This window comes from Bactrocera tryoni, chromosome 2 (genome assembly GCF_016617805.1).
Source record: "Bactrocera tryoni isolate S06 chromosome 2, CSIRO_BtryS06_freeze2, whole genome shotgun sequence".
NCBI classification, from domain to species: domain Eukaryota; kingdom Metazoa; phylum Arthropoda; class Insecta; order Diptera; family Tephritidae; genus Bactrocera; species Bactrocera tryoni.
In genome coordinates this window covers 50,373,148-50,391,846 of record NC_052500.1, presented here as the reverse complement: position 1 = coordinate 50,391,846, position 18,699 = coordinate 50,373,148, and the positions used below count along the sequence as shown (strand labels likewise).

Here is an 18,699-nt window from a genome sequence, read left to right as displayed (position 1 = left end):
AAGAGTAGCCACCATTTAACCACACCCCTCCCTTCTTCTGCCATATCTAAGATCGCCCTTAAATTATTTTTCTCTTATGCTGCGATACTTTATATTTCGAAGGATTTCATCATACTACGATTTTTTTTGTTTTCAAAAATTTTCTATCTAATAGTTCAGAGGTTTTTGCCGTTGCCCATTTGTATTCAAAGTAGAAACACAAATTTAATAACCACTCTTTGATTTCTTACCAAACCATAAATTTAAATTATAATTATACTTAAACGATTTTGCTAAAGTATCCACCACACTTTCTCGAATTCATCACAGGGGTTGAGACTATTCGATTTTACAAGCTTATATACATACATACAATTAGTGGCAGCGATAGCGCTAAAACAAATAGACCTGACATCCGAACATTAGTCAAATCACATTTTTACAAGCAACACGCAACCATTTAAAGACAATAACACTTAACGACAAAAATAGTTGCACATACATAAATAACATGAAACAGTACAACTGACAACACGAAGACCACTCACCGTAACATAACGACTGCGAAAGCCATGACAAACAGAGCCATAAATTAATGTCGTGTCTGCTCATTTTTCAAATATTCGAAATGAATGTATTGTCGAGGCAAGGAAATGAAGGAAAGTTTAAAAAATGCAAAATTGGTGAAAAATATTATAGATGAAATAAAAAACATATAAATTATTGCCATTTGTAGAATATTAATAATACTTTTTTAAAGTATTAAAAAGCAAACTGAGAAGTTCGTGCAATTTTAAGAAAAAAATTTACTTTGTTAATCAACATAGGTTCAAAAGGAGCAATACTATAGCAATCTGCAAACTTATCGGTTTCATTTATGTACTTATATAGGGTGGCGCAAAAGTCAGAAGATGATCAAAAGATGCTATACATTTTGCAATTGACCTCTAATGTTAGTTCGGTTTTGACATTTGTGGAGTAAACACATGCGAAATACACGTAAATAAACAAAGGCACGCTACACTGCGTGCCACAACCGATATGCTGAAGGATGCATTTCCCGGGCGCCTAATCTCCCGTTTTGGCGATATGCACCGGCCAGCAAGATCGCCTTATTTGACCGCTCCAGACATCTCTTTGTGGAGCTTTTTGAAGTCGCGGGTTTACAAGTATGTCAACAAGCCTCAGACTCTTGCTGCTCTTAAAGACAATATCCGTTAAGAATGTGAGGACCTATCGCCGGAAGTTCTGGCCAAAGTGGCTTCGGATGCACCGAAGCTAATATACCCTTCACAGGTGCATTTCTTTTAGTAACTATTTGTACAGTTTTTATGGCAGCTATATGCTATAGTTAACCGATCTGAGCAATTTCTTCGGAGTTTACATTGTTGCTTTAGAAAATATTCCATACCAAATTTGGTGAAGATACATTGTCAAATGTGAAAGTTTTCCATACAAAAACTTGATTCCGATCGTTCAGTTTATATGGCAGCTATATGTTATAGTGGTCCGATATCGGCCGTTCCGACAAATGAGCAGCTTCTTGAAGAGGAAATGACGTTTGCAAAATTTCAAAAGGATATCTTAAAAACTGAGGGACTTCTTCTTCTTCTGAATTGGCGTAGATACCGCTTACGCGATTATAGCCGAGTTAACAACAGCGCGCCAGTCGTTTCTTCTTTTCGCTACGTGGCGCCAATTGGATATTCCAAGAGAAGTCAGGTCCTTCTCCACTTGGTCCTTCCAACGGAGTGGAGGTCTTCCTCTTCCTCTGCTTCCCCCGGCGGGTATTGCGTCGAATACTTTCAGAGCTGGAGTGTTTTCATCCATCCGGACAACATGACCTAGCCAGCGTAGCTGATGTCTTTTAATTCGGTGAACTATGTCAATGTCGTCGTATATCTCGTACAGCTCATCGTTCCATCGAATGCGATATTCGCCGTGGCCAATGCGCAAAGGACCGTAAATCTTTCGCAGAATTTTTCTCTCGAAAACTCGTAACGTCGACTCATCGGTTGTTGTCATCGCCCAAGCCTCTGCACCATACAGCAGGACGGGAGTTATGAGCGACTTATAGAGTTTAGCTTTTGTTCGTCAAGAGAGGACTTTACTTTTTAATTGTCCACTCAGTCTGAAGTAACACCTGTTGACAAGAGTTATTCTGCTTTGGATTTCGAGGCTGACATTGTTGTTGCTGTTAATGCTGGTTTGAAGATAGACGAAATTATCTATGACTTCGAAGTTATGACTGTCAACAGTGATGTGGGAACCAAGACGCGTGTGCGACGAATGTTTGTTTGATGGCAGGAGATATTTCGTCTTGCCCTCATTCACTACCAGACCCGTTTGTTTCGCTTCCTTATCCATTCTGGAGAAAGCAGAACTAACGGCGCGGTTGATGAGGCCAGTGATACGCCAGCAGCTGTTCATTCTTCTAGAAGATTGTACCTTCTCTATTCAGATCTGCAGCTCGAATTGAGCCATTTGTTCTATAGTTGTGAACTCTATGCGCGTTTTTTATGAAAGTGAGTTCGAACTAATGTACGCATTAAATATTTTAGGCTCACCCTCGTCTTGAGTTTTGTGATTATAGCTGCTTTTCATTGTTCTGAAAGCTTCCCTAAATTAGTAAGGTGATTGTATAAAATTGATATAACTGAAATCAAATCGCCATCATTTATTTACACTAATTCCTAGTATTTTTATCTACATATAACTACAAACACATATTTCGAAGAAATACTCATAAGTCTCAGCATTTAATATTAATTTAATGACATACTCATAAATCAAGTGCAACCAAATATTATATATGAACCAAGAAATGTTCTGAAATCTCAAGTGTTTGATAAAGTAAAATTGACTTGATTCTCATAGAAAGTTTATTATACACTAGAATTCAGCAGTGCCAAGATTCCTTAGCAATTTTCGACCAACAAAAAATTTTTTTGACTCGTAGCAATTTCTTCTCGACAAGAAATGCCAAATGTTCGAGTGTATTTTGGTCATGCAGAAGTTTTCATATAATTCAATAACCTTTTAGTGGTCACTGTAATTTCTCCGTTGCAAATTCGAGTGTAAATCGTAATTAGTTTAAAAATATGAAATAAATGAATTAAAACATGTGTGGAGTTCAAAGCCCTCGCTATCGGAGTTGAGCCTTCTTCGTTTGCTGCTCTGACACAAAGTGAGTCGCCGATTTCACAGCAGTGAAGCTATTTAGCACGGTAGGGGTCATAAGTACTCGAACAGCGGGTAACGAGTTAAATAAATGGTCATTGCGCTAAACGACCTAACTAAAAAATAAATAAAATTAAAATTAAAGAAACAGGAATTGGAAAGAAGAATTAGCGGACAGTGGTAAACTATTAATTTTTGAAGCGACATATAGTCGAGTACATAGTATGTATGTACTTGTATATAAAAATTTAAATAAAAGAGAGAGTGGGCAGAAATTACTTGTTATAAAAGTCAGCAAATATCGTTAACTTCTGGGCCTTAAATTCTTTATAAAAGAAAATGTTTAAACAATTATTTCAGTTACTTGAATAATGAAGAAGGTGCAAAAGTGATTAACTAAGCTAGTGCCTGGTTAAATAAGGTTCTCAAATATCTCGAGGTTATAGTGATCGGACTTAGTTCAAATATGCGCCGTTTCGTTCGATAATCTGTTTCCATCTAGACGGCAACTTCATAATACCCCCCTCGTAGAAGCCCCCCTCCTTATTTGCGAAGAACTCAGACAGCCACTTTTCACAAGCCTCTTTTGAGTTCAACTTTACACCAACAAGTGCGTTCGCCATGGACAGGAACAGGTGGTAATCACTTGGCGCTATGGCCAGGCTATATGATGGATACGATAAGACTTTCCAACCGAGCTCCCGTAACTTTTGACGAGTCATAAGCGAAGGATGTGGTCTAGCGTTGTCCTGGTGGAACACCACACCATTCCTGTTGGCCAATTATGGACGCTTCTGGTCGATCGCCTATTTCAAGCGGTCCAGTTGTTCGCAGTAGATGGTAGAATTAAGCGTCTGGCCATATGGGAGCAGCTAATTGTGGATGAATCCCACCAAAATCACAGCAAAACCTTCCTGGCCGTCAATCTCGGCTTGGCCACTGTTTGGGACGATTCACCGGCTTTCGACCACGACCGTTTTCATTTGATATTCGTCGCCAGTCACCGTCCACTTCAAAAATAGATCGAGTTCGTTCCGTTTCAGCACCATATCACAGGCGTTGATTCGGTCCAGAAGGTTTTTTCGCGTCAAATCATGCGGCACCCAAACATAAAGCTGTTTTGTGTATCTAGCCTTCTGCAGATGATTTAAAATGGTTTGGTGACTAACTCCTATCTTCTGAGCGACAACACGAGGAGCTACATGCCGGTCTAATTCGATGTTTTCCATGATTTTCTTATTCGGTATTCGTCGTCACAGGTCTTCCGCCGTCTGACTTGTCTATGGTGTCGTTTTCACCCGCTCTGAATCGTCGAAACCATTCCTCCGCAGTTCGAAGTGATAGAGTACCATTACCCAAAACATCATTAATCTCACGGAACGTTTCTATAGCGGAATTGCCTTTAACGAAGGAAAACATTAAAATAGCGTAAATTTGCAAACTAATCATGCATAGCGTCGTTTTGTAGGTTATGTCAGGACCATTCAAGGATGTATAGTATTGTAAGATACGGGCTCTGTAGCGCTTTATATATAGCCGCGAAATTCAAAAGACAAAAAGGCGGAAGTGCGATGTTTGACAACCTTATATTAAGAGACATACATTGACTCAAATAACATCTAAGTTAGTATTTTCTGCTCAAACTTAAAGCACTAAATAAGCCTTGTATTATTTTAAGTAGCATCTGTTCTCTTTTATTTTTATTCTGCCTCTCCTGAAAAGCCTCTTTATTGCGGTTGCTTCGCACCATATATTTTGTAAATCGTTTCCTGTGCAAATGTGTCAAATTTTTTAACTGCAATCACCTATCAAATTAACAATATGCTGCCTTCATAGAGTATGAAACAGTTAATGGCATATCCCAGTCATTATTTGGAAGTTGTTTGGGGGGTTTGAGAATTACGATGCTAACGCATTTGCCCGGTATTTTGTCCCTAAATTACACTATTAAGCAAAGCGTTTCCTAACACTTTCGAGTATTTCTAAATAAATTTGTCAAAATTTTGACATTTTGTCATTCTCTCGAGTTTCATTTTAGTTGGAACGCTCGGTGAAAATATAGTTAATATAGTAAGAGCAAAAGGCAGTTAATGATTAATTTCAGGAATAAAATCAAATAAACCCGAAACGTATGAGTTGGAGAGTTAACTCAGAAAAATCTCATAAAACGAAACGGGAGACTAGATCAAAATCTAAAGAAACCTCCTAGAAGTAAGTTAAAATACACAGTCATATAGTATATAAATCAAAATTATATATTTTTAACCGAAATCGAATAATTCACATCTCATATGACACCAACTGCTATAAACTACCAGTTTCTGCTGTGAAGAAACGCACTTGACTGACTAGTTTAAATTGTGATTAAAACTAGTTGTAAAGTAGTTTTTCACCAGTTGGTTTGCTTACTGGGTATTTATAAATATGTAAATAAATTAGTGCAATATTTGTTGGCGCATGTTTGCACTCACTTTTATGTGTTTAATCCAATTATTTCGCCTTTCTATTGCCAGTGTAGTTTATTATTCTGTTTGTGCGCCATTTCAACAGTTTATTAAATTTTCATTTTTATCACATTTACCCCACAAAATAGTTGTAAAAAAATTTAAACTACAACATTAATATCTTCTTGCTGTTGCTTTGAACACTGACAACGAGGTTAAATTTTACATTTTATTACACGCTGCAACAACCAACACTTCATCACGCATCTAATAGCTAATAGTAGTATTACATACAGTGGTTCGAAAAAGGAATGGGACTAGAGTTAAGTGGTGTCAGTCGACTTATGACTCTTCATTATTATTTCAATCATATTAATATGGTAGTATAACGAAGCAATTAAATTATGGCTTAAAAATCTGAAGATGTTTACGATACTTGAGTGCCATTATGATGCGTTCGATTCGTCATAACTTGGGGGGAGACGAACTGTACAAACAACTTTTTAAATCAAATATATGGGTAAATGTGAATACCAAGCAGGTTCTTTTTCAAAGAGTAATTCACATTTCAAATTGTTGTCTTCATCGATACGCCATTTGCCATAAATTTTAAATGTAATAGAAATAAGCATGACAAGTGAGTTGAAAATGAGGAGGGTATGTGAATATCACTTGAAGTGATATTAGTATTTTCGACATTGTTTCGGTTTCCAGATTTTTGGCATGTTCTACTATTATAAGCGGTCCACATATGTACATATGTATATTAGGGTGTTTTTTTTAACTATTCATTTTTTTCAATCCCATCATGAAATTTCCTTGGAAATACCCTAAAAAATTCCCTGAAAATTCGTGCTCTTAATATCAACATTTAAAAATTTTCCATTGAAAATACACGACAATCGTGATTTTTTATCTTTAAATTACTAAACATGCTGTCAAAAAACAATACGAATTTTGTTGTTTTAAAAGCATATATTTATTAAATTTAATAACTTAAGACTTGAATTGGAATATAAAATTTTGCACACGACCAAGCCGCTGTTCTAAGTCAATATTTTAGTAAAAAAAATCTTTTTTGGCGCGAAAATAAGATTTTATACACTAAATTGAGAGTCGCAGCATGATTTAAAAAACTTGTAAGTTCAAAGTTACACCGTCAGTGACTCCGATCTAATTGATTGAAAGCAACATCTGTAACTTTTTTTTAGGTTAGGCCAAGTTTCGGAATTGAAATAAGGAAATCTTACCTGGAAAGTTTTGACATCGGTCATTTGCAATACCAAAAACTCAAACGGATGGTTCAAGAGACCCTCTTGCATCAATGAAGTTAACACAAACCTTTTGTATCGGTTATTTGAATCGTGAAATCCAACTAATTCGTCCTGTTGATAGAAGATCATTGTCCATACATACGTCTTAAATTCATCCAAAAAATCTAGAGTGTTATATAAGGTATTCGAAAAAGTCAATCGTTCGACCAAGCTGGAGCAGCTCCTAGTGGATGATTCCTTTCCAATCCCACCAAACACTCAGCATAACCTTTCGAGGCGTCAAACGTGGCTTTGCGACCATTTGTTGAGCTTCACCATGCTTGAACGATGATCTTTTTCGCACGTTATTGTCGTATTTGATCCACTTTTCGTCTCCTGTTACCATTCGTTTCAGAAATGGTTCGATTTACTTCGTTTTAGCTAAGAATCGCAGATGTTAATTCGGTCCATTCAATTTTTCACAGATAACTCATGTGGTACCCAAACATCGAGCTTCTTTTTTCAGCTAGCCATGAACCATGGCTGCTTATATGACGGTCCTGGTCAATCTTTTCCATAATTCCATCGTCTTTTTTAACGATAGGTCGACCATAGCGAGGTGCATCTTTCACATCGAAATTTCCAGAACGGAAGCGAGCGAACCATTTTTGTGCTACACGAACTGATACAGCAACGTCTCGGTAAACTTCACAAATTTCATTGGTGGCTTGCATGGCATTCTTCACTTTTTTATACAAAGATTTCAAAATATAGCGAATTTTTTCATTATTTTCACTCATTTTTGAACAGCTGTAACTTTTTTTCAACTTCTCGAATTAAATTTTTTTTTGGTTAAATGAAGCTTAAAATGTCAGCTTTCCAACACTATATGGTATGACACAATGTGATTGGTAGTACTGGAGATATACGACAGCAACGACATTTATTGACAAAATACGAAAAGACTTTTTTGACTACCCAATATAACTGATATATGGGAGCAAAATCGGGTAGTCAAGAGGTCGAAACATAGTAATTATCTATTCTTGGTATCGTCATCAATGATACTCTTCAGGTTTAATTAACTGTCATCCTGAATTAAAGCATAAAAAAGAATTTTAACTGAGAATTGCTTTTCGTACTGAAAACTTTGAAAAAACACAAACTTTTGTGGCACACTGTAAAATTGCGTTTCGCTTGATTGTATAGTACGACTAATACATATATTCGCGCTGTATTCGTAAATCTGTTTTGATTTTGATTGCATGGCATTTTTGCCATTTTTCACAAAATTTCAACGACTCATTACACGCATACGGACAGACAGCAAGCGAACTAAGCTCGACGTATGCATATAAAATTTAATATATTTGTATGTATGTGTGTAAATACATTATATATGTATGCGTATATATGTATGAGCATGCATAAAAACGCGCAAAACGCTTATTACCCGCATATAATTTATGGGCTAATTTGTTATCGATTATTGTTGAGGAGTGTTCGTTTTGATTTCGGAATTACAGCTATATAAGCGGTATGTATGTATGTATGTTAGTGTTCAACACTTGCAGCTGGCGCTGCGCCGCTTTCGATCCACTGCCACTGGCCGCATCGCCACCTTTCATTAAAGCCAGCGCCTGTGTACGCAACGCTTCGTGGGTTGCATGAGAATTGTTGTTGGCGTTGTCGCCAATACGTGATTTCCATATGCGATCGCCGGCATCGATATATACAGCAAACACATTTGTAGGCTCCCCACGCCTGATTTAGCGAGCTGCTGCACAAACTCTTATACATGTACATATGTGTACTTGTTGTTGTTTTGTATTTCGAGCGTGCCTTTTAGCGTCTCATTTATCCAATACTTTGACATATTTGTCGGTTTGTCAGCCATCGCCAGTTGGGCAATTGGTTGATTACTCCTGTTAGTTGTTGTTGTTGTTCAGGCGGTACCACTGTTGGCGGTTATTGTTGTCGTTGTTGTACAAATTGTTATGATTATTGTGCTGTTATGCCGCACGTGCATGTAAAATGAATTCATTGAATTTCACCCATTAATTTTTCGCCACAATTAAATTTTTTTAGATTTTTTTTTGTAATTTTATTTGATATTTTTATTATTATTGCTAAGTGTTTTTATTTTAGCATTTTCGATATTTTTTTATGTGCAAAAATTATTAATATAAATGCTTTCTAAATGAAACGAATTTGCCCTCGCTGGTGAGGGCATAAATTTCAGCGCTCACACACACACACATGCGCCGCACCGATCGCTTGCTGGCGCGACCATTCGAACGCTCGATCGCCTTTGCGATTTTTTCGCGCCCAACTTAGCATTGACCATCGCGCTGACTTGTACACGTTATTATTATTTTGTTTTGAATTCATTTAATACATTTTGTTGTTGTTTCTTTTTGTGCCGCTTCATGCCCGTTGGTGCGTTTTTAATTTATTGCCCGCTTATTAATGAAATTGATCGTTAAATTTATGGCTGCTTTAAAGCATTTTATAGCACACTTAAGTATACATTTTTATTATGAAATATGGCTGACGGGTCAGGAGAGCCGAGCGCAGCGCGCACAAAGTTGCTCACATATTTACGCTTGTGTGTGTGTGTGTTTGAGGCGTACTTTCATTTTTGATTTGCCGTGGTTATACTATATTTGTATTTATGCGCATACTTGTGACAGTTTAATATATTTGCATTATTATTTTGCCATTTGGTCTGTATTTTATATTTATCATTTTTGTGGTTTTCGCTAAAGCTAATTTTGTCGCTATAAATTTTGCGCTACCAACTCTTGGCGTCTACGAATCGTTAATGTGTATGCGGATTTGTGTGTGTGCGTGTTTATTTTTGGTAAAATGTGTCAAAAGGTTATTTTGAAATTTAGACAAAATCTATAAATTAGCATTGATACAAAGAAACAAGTGCTAATAATGAATTTGTGTGGGCATGATTTATGGCACACGCCAGTGGCTATGAAGTGCGGGAGAATTTTCAATTTATGTGCAGTTAAAATATTGTGAAAATAAATACAGAGATTAAGCGATGAGTTGTCAGCGCTATTCAAAAGCGGACAATTGTGTTTTTGAAGATTTATTACGCGCATTCAGGTTTTAGGCTGTGGAGCAGATTTTTTGTCAAATTTTGTGTTGCCTTTTCAAATATTATAGCACAAATCGTGCGTTCGAAAAGCTTAAGATGAGATGGGTTTATGAGAAGATTGAAAAAGCTCCTTTCATTGCCTGCTTAATAATGAGTGTCGTTTCTATAGTTCATTTTTATTAGGTTGATCGATGTTCTTGCATCAGTTAAATAAAAGCGGCTGTATTTACAAAATCTTACACATTTACTATCTCGAATCGAATTTTTGTTTCGAAACATTATTAATCAAATATTCAGCACTCTATTTTGATGCTTCTTACACCATTAAAAATGTTGAACTTAATCAGTGTGATAATGGCAAACCGTCTGCTGCTGATAACTCGCTGAATTATTATAACACAAACTAAATTTTCGAGCAACTGAAATGTTTGAGCCGAATCGAAAACAAACTAAAAACAAATATTTGGAAACACACACATATTTTCCCAAAATTTTTTTAAATATTGAAATAGTATTTTCGTTTACTATGCCACTTTTTCTAAATTGTTTGTAAAGTGTTACAGTGATCGGATTTAGTTCAAATATGCGCCGTTTCGCTCGATAATCTGTTTTCATCTAGACGGCAACTTCATAACACCTTCCCCGTAGAAACCCCCTTCCTTTTTTGCGAAGAACTCGGACAGCCACTTTTCACAAGCCTCTTCTGAGTTCAACCTTATACCAACAAGGGCGTTCACCATGAACAGTAACACGTGGTAATCACACCATTAATCTAACGGAACGTTTCTCTAGCGGATTTGCCTTTAACGAAGGAAAACTTTAAAATAGCGCGAATTTCGGCGTTAGTGAACTCCATGTTTACACGTCTATAACTGTTGAACGCAATATCCAAACTAATCATGCATAGCGTCGTTTTGTAGGTTATGTCAAGACCTTTCAAAGGTGTGTAGTATTGCCAGATACGATCTCTGTACGCTTTATACATAGCCGCGAAATTCAAGAGACAAAAAGGCGCAAGAGAGATATTTGACAATATAATACCTTAATACCGTAGCAAAATTCTCAAATATAAGCGCTAACACATCCATACAAACGCGGTTTGGACAGTTTAGGAGCATTTTTTGTTTGATGCCCGATCAAAAGTTCAAGCATGGCGAAAAATATGTGATATTATGTACGTTCTGGAAGGACTGGGTTGTTTACAAGAATGTTAACCGCTAGAGATGCTGGTTTAGAAAGTATGAATCAGCTCAAACTAGTTCGAAAGCCGATAGACACCATTAAAAAGGCTGTGTTGTCTCTTTGGTGGGATTTCAAAGGGATCGTTTCTTTTCAGCTTTTGTCCAAAAGTACCACGATTAAGTTCGAAGTATATTGTGTTCAGCTGTACAACTTGAGTGATATACAAAAACAGAAGAGGCCTGAATTGATCAAAAGTAAATTTGTATTTTTCCACCAGAATAAAGAGAGATCTCAAACAAGTTCGCTAACTCGACAAAGCTTATAGAGCATGAATGGGATAAGCTATCACACTCACTATACTCTCCAAACTTGGTAATTTCGGATTATTACTTGTGCTGGTCTCTGGATTTTTTTTGTTTTTTGATTGGATAACCTTCACCTCACATCAGAACACGCTACTTGAACCAGTTTTCTTGCCTGCAAGGATAGAAATTTTATGAGCGTTGAATCAAACTCTTGTCCGAAAGATAGCACATGGTATTTGATCAAAGCGGAGAATATATGATTTCATATAATGTTTTCCACAATAAAAAATTTCGTCCTTAACATGCACTATCGAAAGTACTTAGAAAACGAGCCGATATATCTCTCTAATATTTCCTAAACGGATTTTATTGGTGACTTTAGGAAAGAAGAGTAAATCTTTTCTTCTTTTGCATGATGTCCAAACGCTGGTTGTTAAGGAAGAATAACCATAGGAGTGGTAGATTAATTGATACCAAAGAGGAAGAGTAAACCACACATCGATGAAGGGCTTGTTGAGAACTTAACTGTTCTGTTTGTGTCGTTGTATATTTGCCAGAAGTGGTTGTTTAAACAAAAAGAATTACTCACACTACAAATTTTTTCTTGAATAATATATATTGGAGTCTTCGAAGTTGGAAATACTACATTATTTATTCTTTCCGAGTTAACTTTTTCTCTCTCGGATTTCAATGGTTTCATGAAAAGCTTTGAAATAGAAAACAAAAATTGAATTCGAGCAGAAATAAATTTTCTTGAAGAAGATTATGTTTATTATGATAATAATGGATGGGCTTAGTTTAAGAAACTATTTTATATTAAACATGCGTTTACAGAAATTTAATTTATTTCTCCTTTTTTTCAGGTGAGTTTTGCAATTCAAGCAAGAAATGGTGGTCAAATAACTGTTCCGGTAAGATATATGTGTCACCAGATTGGAACTAAAAATAATTCTAACTATAACGAGCTGAGTCTACAAGGCAGTTAAATTTGACTCATTATACTTAAGTTTTCTCATGTACTAAATCCAAGTGTCATCTGCCTTGATCAACTTCATTTTACTATTATCTAGAAAAAATTGTGAATTGTTTGTTGTTTTCGACAGTAATAGGATTATATGCCTTGAAAGGATTTAACCAAACCGTTAATAAATTTCTGTGAAAATTTCATCAATCTCAAAGTAATCTGCATAATGGTTCGGCATGCCGTTGGCGAATGAGTATTGGCGAACTGATCGTGTCCAAGTCAACGGCCTGTATCTCCCGAACCTATTGCTCCAAACTTAAATTAAAATAGAAAATTATACTTTTCTATTTTTATTGAATGAAAAAAATTAATTATTCCGACAACTTTCACTATGAAGATGACTTAAGAAATAATTCAAAAATTTGGTAACCCCTGCCATGATGTGCATAAAAAGATTTATAATATTTATTTCAATTTATTAATATATAGTACATACATACATTTATGCGCACCTTTACACAATTTCCTCTGATTTTCACAACTGTCACGAGCTTCATATCAAAAGTGTGAAATGACTTACTAATGTCAAATTCAACTTGACGCTGATTGTCATTTTGTCATTTTAGAACGAACGCAATTCCAATTGCGAACGCACAAACAACCGAGTACACCAACACAACAACAACAATAGTGAAAACATAAATCACTTCGCATGTGTTGGTGCCCGACGCTCATTCCCATGGCATTTAACTAGAAGCGTGCGATATGACATGAGTACGCTGTCATATATGGCTGACATTTTCAACGGGTCATGGGTGTGCGCCGTGTAAGCGCAGTCACTTGGCCACTTTGCGGGTTGTGTAGTGGAAAGTTGGAAGTGCCTTGGGTGTTGAAGTGACGTTAGGTCGTTGGCTTGGTCGTCGGGTAGAACAGGTGAACGGTAAAAGGTGTACTGAAGTGATTTTTGCCATATATGTACGTACATACATACATATATCCCCGAAGGTATGTGTCAGTTGTGTAGACACTTTGCGAAATGACAGCTGAAAATATTACACTTACGTCTGTCGCACTTCTACACTTTTTTTGTACAATACAAAGGTATGTAGTATTGTATTTTTGTAAGTTTTTTTCTGTTTACCTATTTACTTGTCTGCCTGTCACTTAGGTATTCCGTCGGCTAGTCACTCACTCAAGCAGTAGTGCTGCATTTGGCTGTCATGTCAAATGTTAAGCAATAAACGACTGACATAACATTTGACGCATAGCAAAAATAACGGTACTCTAAAGAAAGAGAGACGCGTTGAGTAACGAAAAAATGTTTGTGTGTGGATGAGTGGCAAACTTCAGAAATGCCGCAACATTGTAAATAGTAGATCAACAACAACAGCAATGACAGAAAAATATCAACGTCAACAAGGACAATCAGAGCAAATGTCAGAAAACTGAAATGGTCATGCAAGCAAGGACTGACAACAACATGGCGGCGTGGTTAAAGCTGAGCTGAAATGAGGCATGAATTGAGTTGGGTTGAAATGTGGTGAGTGGCACACAAGCGAGTTGAAGACTGTAGTGAATTTACGAGGTTCAAGACAACTTTTGTAGTATTGATAACGCGTGACGCTGCGTTGCCAACTACTTTCAACAGCAAGGCAGAAAAAAATGTACTCAAATAGAAGGCGTTAAAAAAGACTCAAGCCAAAAAGTGAACCAAAAATAAATGCTCAGCTTGAAGAAACAAAATATGTCTCTTGCAAATAGCGCCAACAACAGCAGCAATATCTAGCGCCAACACACTTCCATTCATACATACATGTACTCGAACTGTGGCAACACCATGATAAATATGTAAATAAGAAATGAAGAACAGCAACTGCACTCACGCTCTTGGCGCGCTGAATAAAAAACATGCTGTCGACAAAACGCTATGAAAAATAGTGCAAGACCCTGACAATCAGAGTTTTAAATGCGCATTGCAAAATACTTTTGCTGTCGCCTGTCATGTCCATGTCCGTGTCGTTCACGCTAAACCAAGCGGCGTCCTGCTTGCTTGGCACACACACACACACCCACACAAAGCAAAAAAAAAAAACAAATACATGCACACATACAGTTAGCCATCATAAGCCCCATCAGCTCGGCCGCCCAGCCGCCCCCGCTTGCCGCCCGCTTCGGCAATGTCAGCATTTGTACGATTTTACAATTGCAACTGTGTGACGGCAAGCTGTCACTGTCATGCCACCGCTATTGTCGCGCGCTGCTGCGCTTTTTGTTGCCAAAGACAATTCTTTTGTTGCTATTATTGCTGCTGTTGGCTTGCCTTTGTTACTGTTCGCCGCAATATCGTCGGTGTCGGAAGTCACATTTTTGCACTTGTCGCTGCAGTCTTTTTGCACAGACAGTCGCCGCGTCACTCACAACAATAATGTGTACAGCTGCGCGACATCAGCCAACGCTGCTGCTGCTGCTGACAGCCACAGTGGCAAAACGTGAAATGTTGGGCGCGCGCTTGTGGCACAATACATAAAATGAAAAAAAAAAACAATAACAACAACTTTGCGGTTGGGGGGGGGGGGGGGGGGGGAAATAAAAAATGTGTATAAAGCAAAATAGTTTCGTGAAAAATCCATTTGTTTCGCTATAATACGCAGCTGAAAAAAGCAAGAAATTTGTACTGTCTAAATATTTTTTTCGGGATTTCATTCGTTTTTGCTGCTTTGCTTGATATTTTTTTTGCTTCTTTTTACTATAAATATGTCTCATCGAAAATCGTTGTAAATAATTTATGTTATTAAAATTATGTTTTTATAGATGGCAACACCCTTCCAAATATTTTATAAATATTATTTCTAAAAAGTTCTCCATATTTTATTTAACATATAAGGTAACCTACATTCTTCACACCACCGAATAGGTATTGGCTTTTTACAAATGCACTTAAGCTTTTCACAATCTCTATCTCGGGTAGCCGTTGGTAAATAATCTTCAAATCCCTATCTTGAATCGATCGTTATTTCCATTGATGTCATAAATATTGTTAGTCTCATTTATACATATCTACGACATATGTATATCACCTTAGTATCTGTGTTATCATAACACTGTTTGTCACAGCACTGTATAACACTCGGCTGGGCATTAAACCAAACCAATTCTTTTCGAGAGATTCAGACATAAGGTGAAATGCTATTTTTCTGTTTTCCAAAGTTAACCTCCAAAGTCGAAATATTTAACTTCGAATTTCGAAATTATGTATATTGGAGTTATCATTATTAAGGTCGTTCTCAATGTCGGGTTAGCAGACATCTGTCAGATGAGTTCTGGTTAAAAAAATCCTTTACCGAAAGAAGGTTACTTGGTTAATTTAACCAGAACTTAACTGATGGATGATTGCTGACCGGACTTAGAGATAGTCCACGCTTTTCTCGAAATTCAGTGGTATATAACAAGCCAAGAGAAAGATGCTTCTTCAAATTTCGGCAGCTGTTTTTGAAATATTTATGTATATTTTTTGTTTTTGAAATTACAATCCATTTATTCTATTTCCATACTTATCTTTATGGAATTTAATAAAGTTCATTTCTTGTTTATCAGTACAAAAACACTTACATAACCGTTTATAACTTCGATTTATTGAAATGAAAACGTTGTAAACTCTTTCTTCGAAAAAATGTTAGTTTGAAAGACTAAAAAGTATTATCAGGTCCAAAACAAGAAAAAGAAAAACGATAAGTTGGGTACGGTGCACTTTAAAGGTGCGTTTATAGCGTAACCGGGTAAAATATATTTTTCTTGATTTTGATTCATCAGCTTGTAGAACAGCTATGTATATATGCTATAGTGGTTCGATTTGAACAATATATTCGTAAGTTATAGTGATGCCTCAGATTATAATGGAAGGGAATCATCCACTATGAACAGTTTTGATATGGCCAGACGCTTATTTCTACAATCCACTGAGAACAACTGGACCGCTTGAAGCAGGCGATCGATCAGAAGCGTCCAGAATTGGCCAACAGGAAGGGTATAGTGTTCCACCAGGACAACGCCAGACTACACACTTCGTTGATGACTCATTAGAAGCTACGAGAGTTCGGATGGGTGGTTTTATCGTATCCAGCCCGGACATAGCGCCAAGTGATTAACTCAAAAGAGACTTGTGAAAAGTGGCTGTCTGAGTTTTTCGCAAATAAGGAGGGGGGGCTTCTACGACGGGGGTATTATGAAGTTGCCGTATAGATGGAAACAGATTATCGAACGAAACGGGGCATATTTGAACTACTATAAATCCGATCACTGAAACACTTTTTGTAAAGCAATGAATAAAGAGCAAAAACGCGGAAGGGATAATTGATAACCTTATATAACCTTGTTCAGAAAACAGCTTAACTTGATCCAAAGACATATTGTTACATGAATTACTAACTTAATCAATTATATAACCTTGAAAAGCTTTATACGTAATGGTTACGGGTTTAACTATACAATTTTTTATTTGTTCAAACACTGTAGGCTCCCTCCTTAATCCTCCTCATTTACACATTATTTTCGTATTTTATTTTTATTTTTTGCTTAATTACACTCGGCACCGCCAACAAGTTGCCACCATGACAGCTTGCCATATTTTAATGTCATGTCGCCGGCTGGTAGTGCATGTGTCACTCGACCTGTCCGTTGCAGTGTTGCATGCCGCCGTCCTCGGCGCTATCAAACCTACATACATAGTCACATCACATCCACACTCTTATACACACACACACTCACGCATAAACGTGCAACCTAACGTAGCAAACAGCTGCCTGGAAATTGTCGCATTGTTGAACTTTTGCTACTACTCACGATTGTTGTTGATAGTACTATTATTATTATTATTTTACTTTCATTGTAATTGTTGCTTTTGTATTGCTCTATGCACACGTCCGTGTGAATCGCGCAAGATTTTAATGCCTCAACTGACAGCAACCAGCCACGGAATTGCTGTTTGCATTGTCACGCGATTTATAAACTGTGCTCATTCACACACACACACACAGCCATAAAAACGGTTGTTTGCACATACTTACCTACTTTTGAACCCATTATAATATACACTCATTCATATATGACAACTTATGTGCGAAGCTTTAACTGTTTGTTGCTTTAACTGCACTCGGGTTGTGTTGATGTTGATTGCACACTGTCAGGCATTAGCGCTCATTTGTTTTATTGCAGCACCATTATGGCTGGCGCTCATTCAGACGGGTTAAGATACTGTTATGAGAGTGTTTCGTTTTGTTTTTATTTTCGCTGGTGGATCAGGGGTCGCAAACAATGACTAAAGCGATGCGTAAAAAAATGCAGGATAGTTAAAAGTTGGTAAAATGTGCTACAGACAGAAATATTTATAACACAATGAGTTTATAATAAAAGAGTACAATACATTTACAATACGTGCATTTCTACTGTAGTAAAATTTATAGTGCTTTAACATTTTTTCTGTATTTTCTCCATAATATTTGAGAACACAAAGTTTGTCGCCAAATCAGTCAGCTGTTCGATATAAGAACAAGAAAAACGTTAACTTTGGCTGCACCGTAGCTAATATATCCTTCACAGGTGCATTTCTTTTAGTAACTAAGTGTTCAGTTTGTATGGAAGCTATATTCTATAGAAATCCGATCTGAACAATTTTTTCGGAGATTGTGTTATTACATTAAGCAGTAATCTATCTTAAATTTCGTGAAGATAGCACGACAAATGCGAAAGTTTTCCATACAAGCCCTTGATTCCGATCGTTCGGTTTGTTTGGAAGCTATATGCTGTAGTAAGCCGATCTGAACAATTTCTTACGAGAATACATTGTTGCCTTAAAAAATAACCTGTGCCAACTTTTGTGAAGATACATTGTCAAATGTGAAAGCTTTCCATACAAGAACTTGACTCCGATCGTTCAGTTTGTATGACAGCTACTATATGTTATAGAAGTACGATATCGGCAGTTCTGACAAATGAGCAGCTTCTTGAAGAGCAAATGACGTTTGCAAAATTTCAAAACGATATCTTAAAAAACTGTGTGACTTGTTCGTATACATATATGTATATAGACAGACAGACGGACAAGGCTAAATCGACTCAGCTCAACATAATGATCGTTTAAATATCTACATTATAGGGTCTCCGACGCTTCCTTCTGGGTGTTACAAACTTCGTGTCAAACTTAATATACCCTGTTCAGGGTATAAAAATATTCTTAGTTCCGCCATTGATCAATAGTTGCACGCACAGTTTCTATTGGTATTAA

General features: G+C 36.8%; 1 protein-coding gene across 1 annotated transcript in view; it reads left to right on the top strand.

Moving 5' to 3' along the window:
* The window catches only part of LOC120768549 (zinc finger protein Elbow), a gene marked incomplete at its 5' end in the record, with an annotated part of 112,662 nt that overhangs the window by 20,208 nt on the left and 73,755 nt on the right, over nucleotides 1-18,699 (top strand). The window contains one exon of the mRNA XM_040095292.1: nucleotides 12,319-12,366. Within this exon, the coding sequence (XP_039951226.1) occupies nucleotides 12,319-12,366 (48 nt within the window). The remainder of the gene's footprint in view (nucleotides 1-12,318; nucleotides 12,367-18,699) is intronic.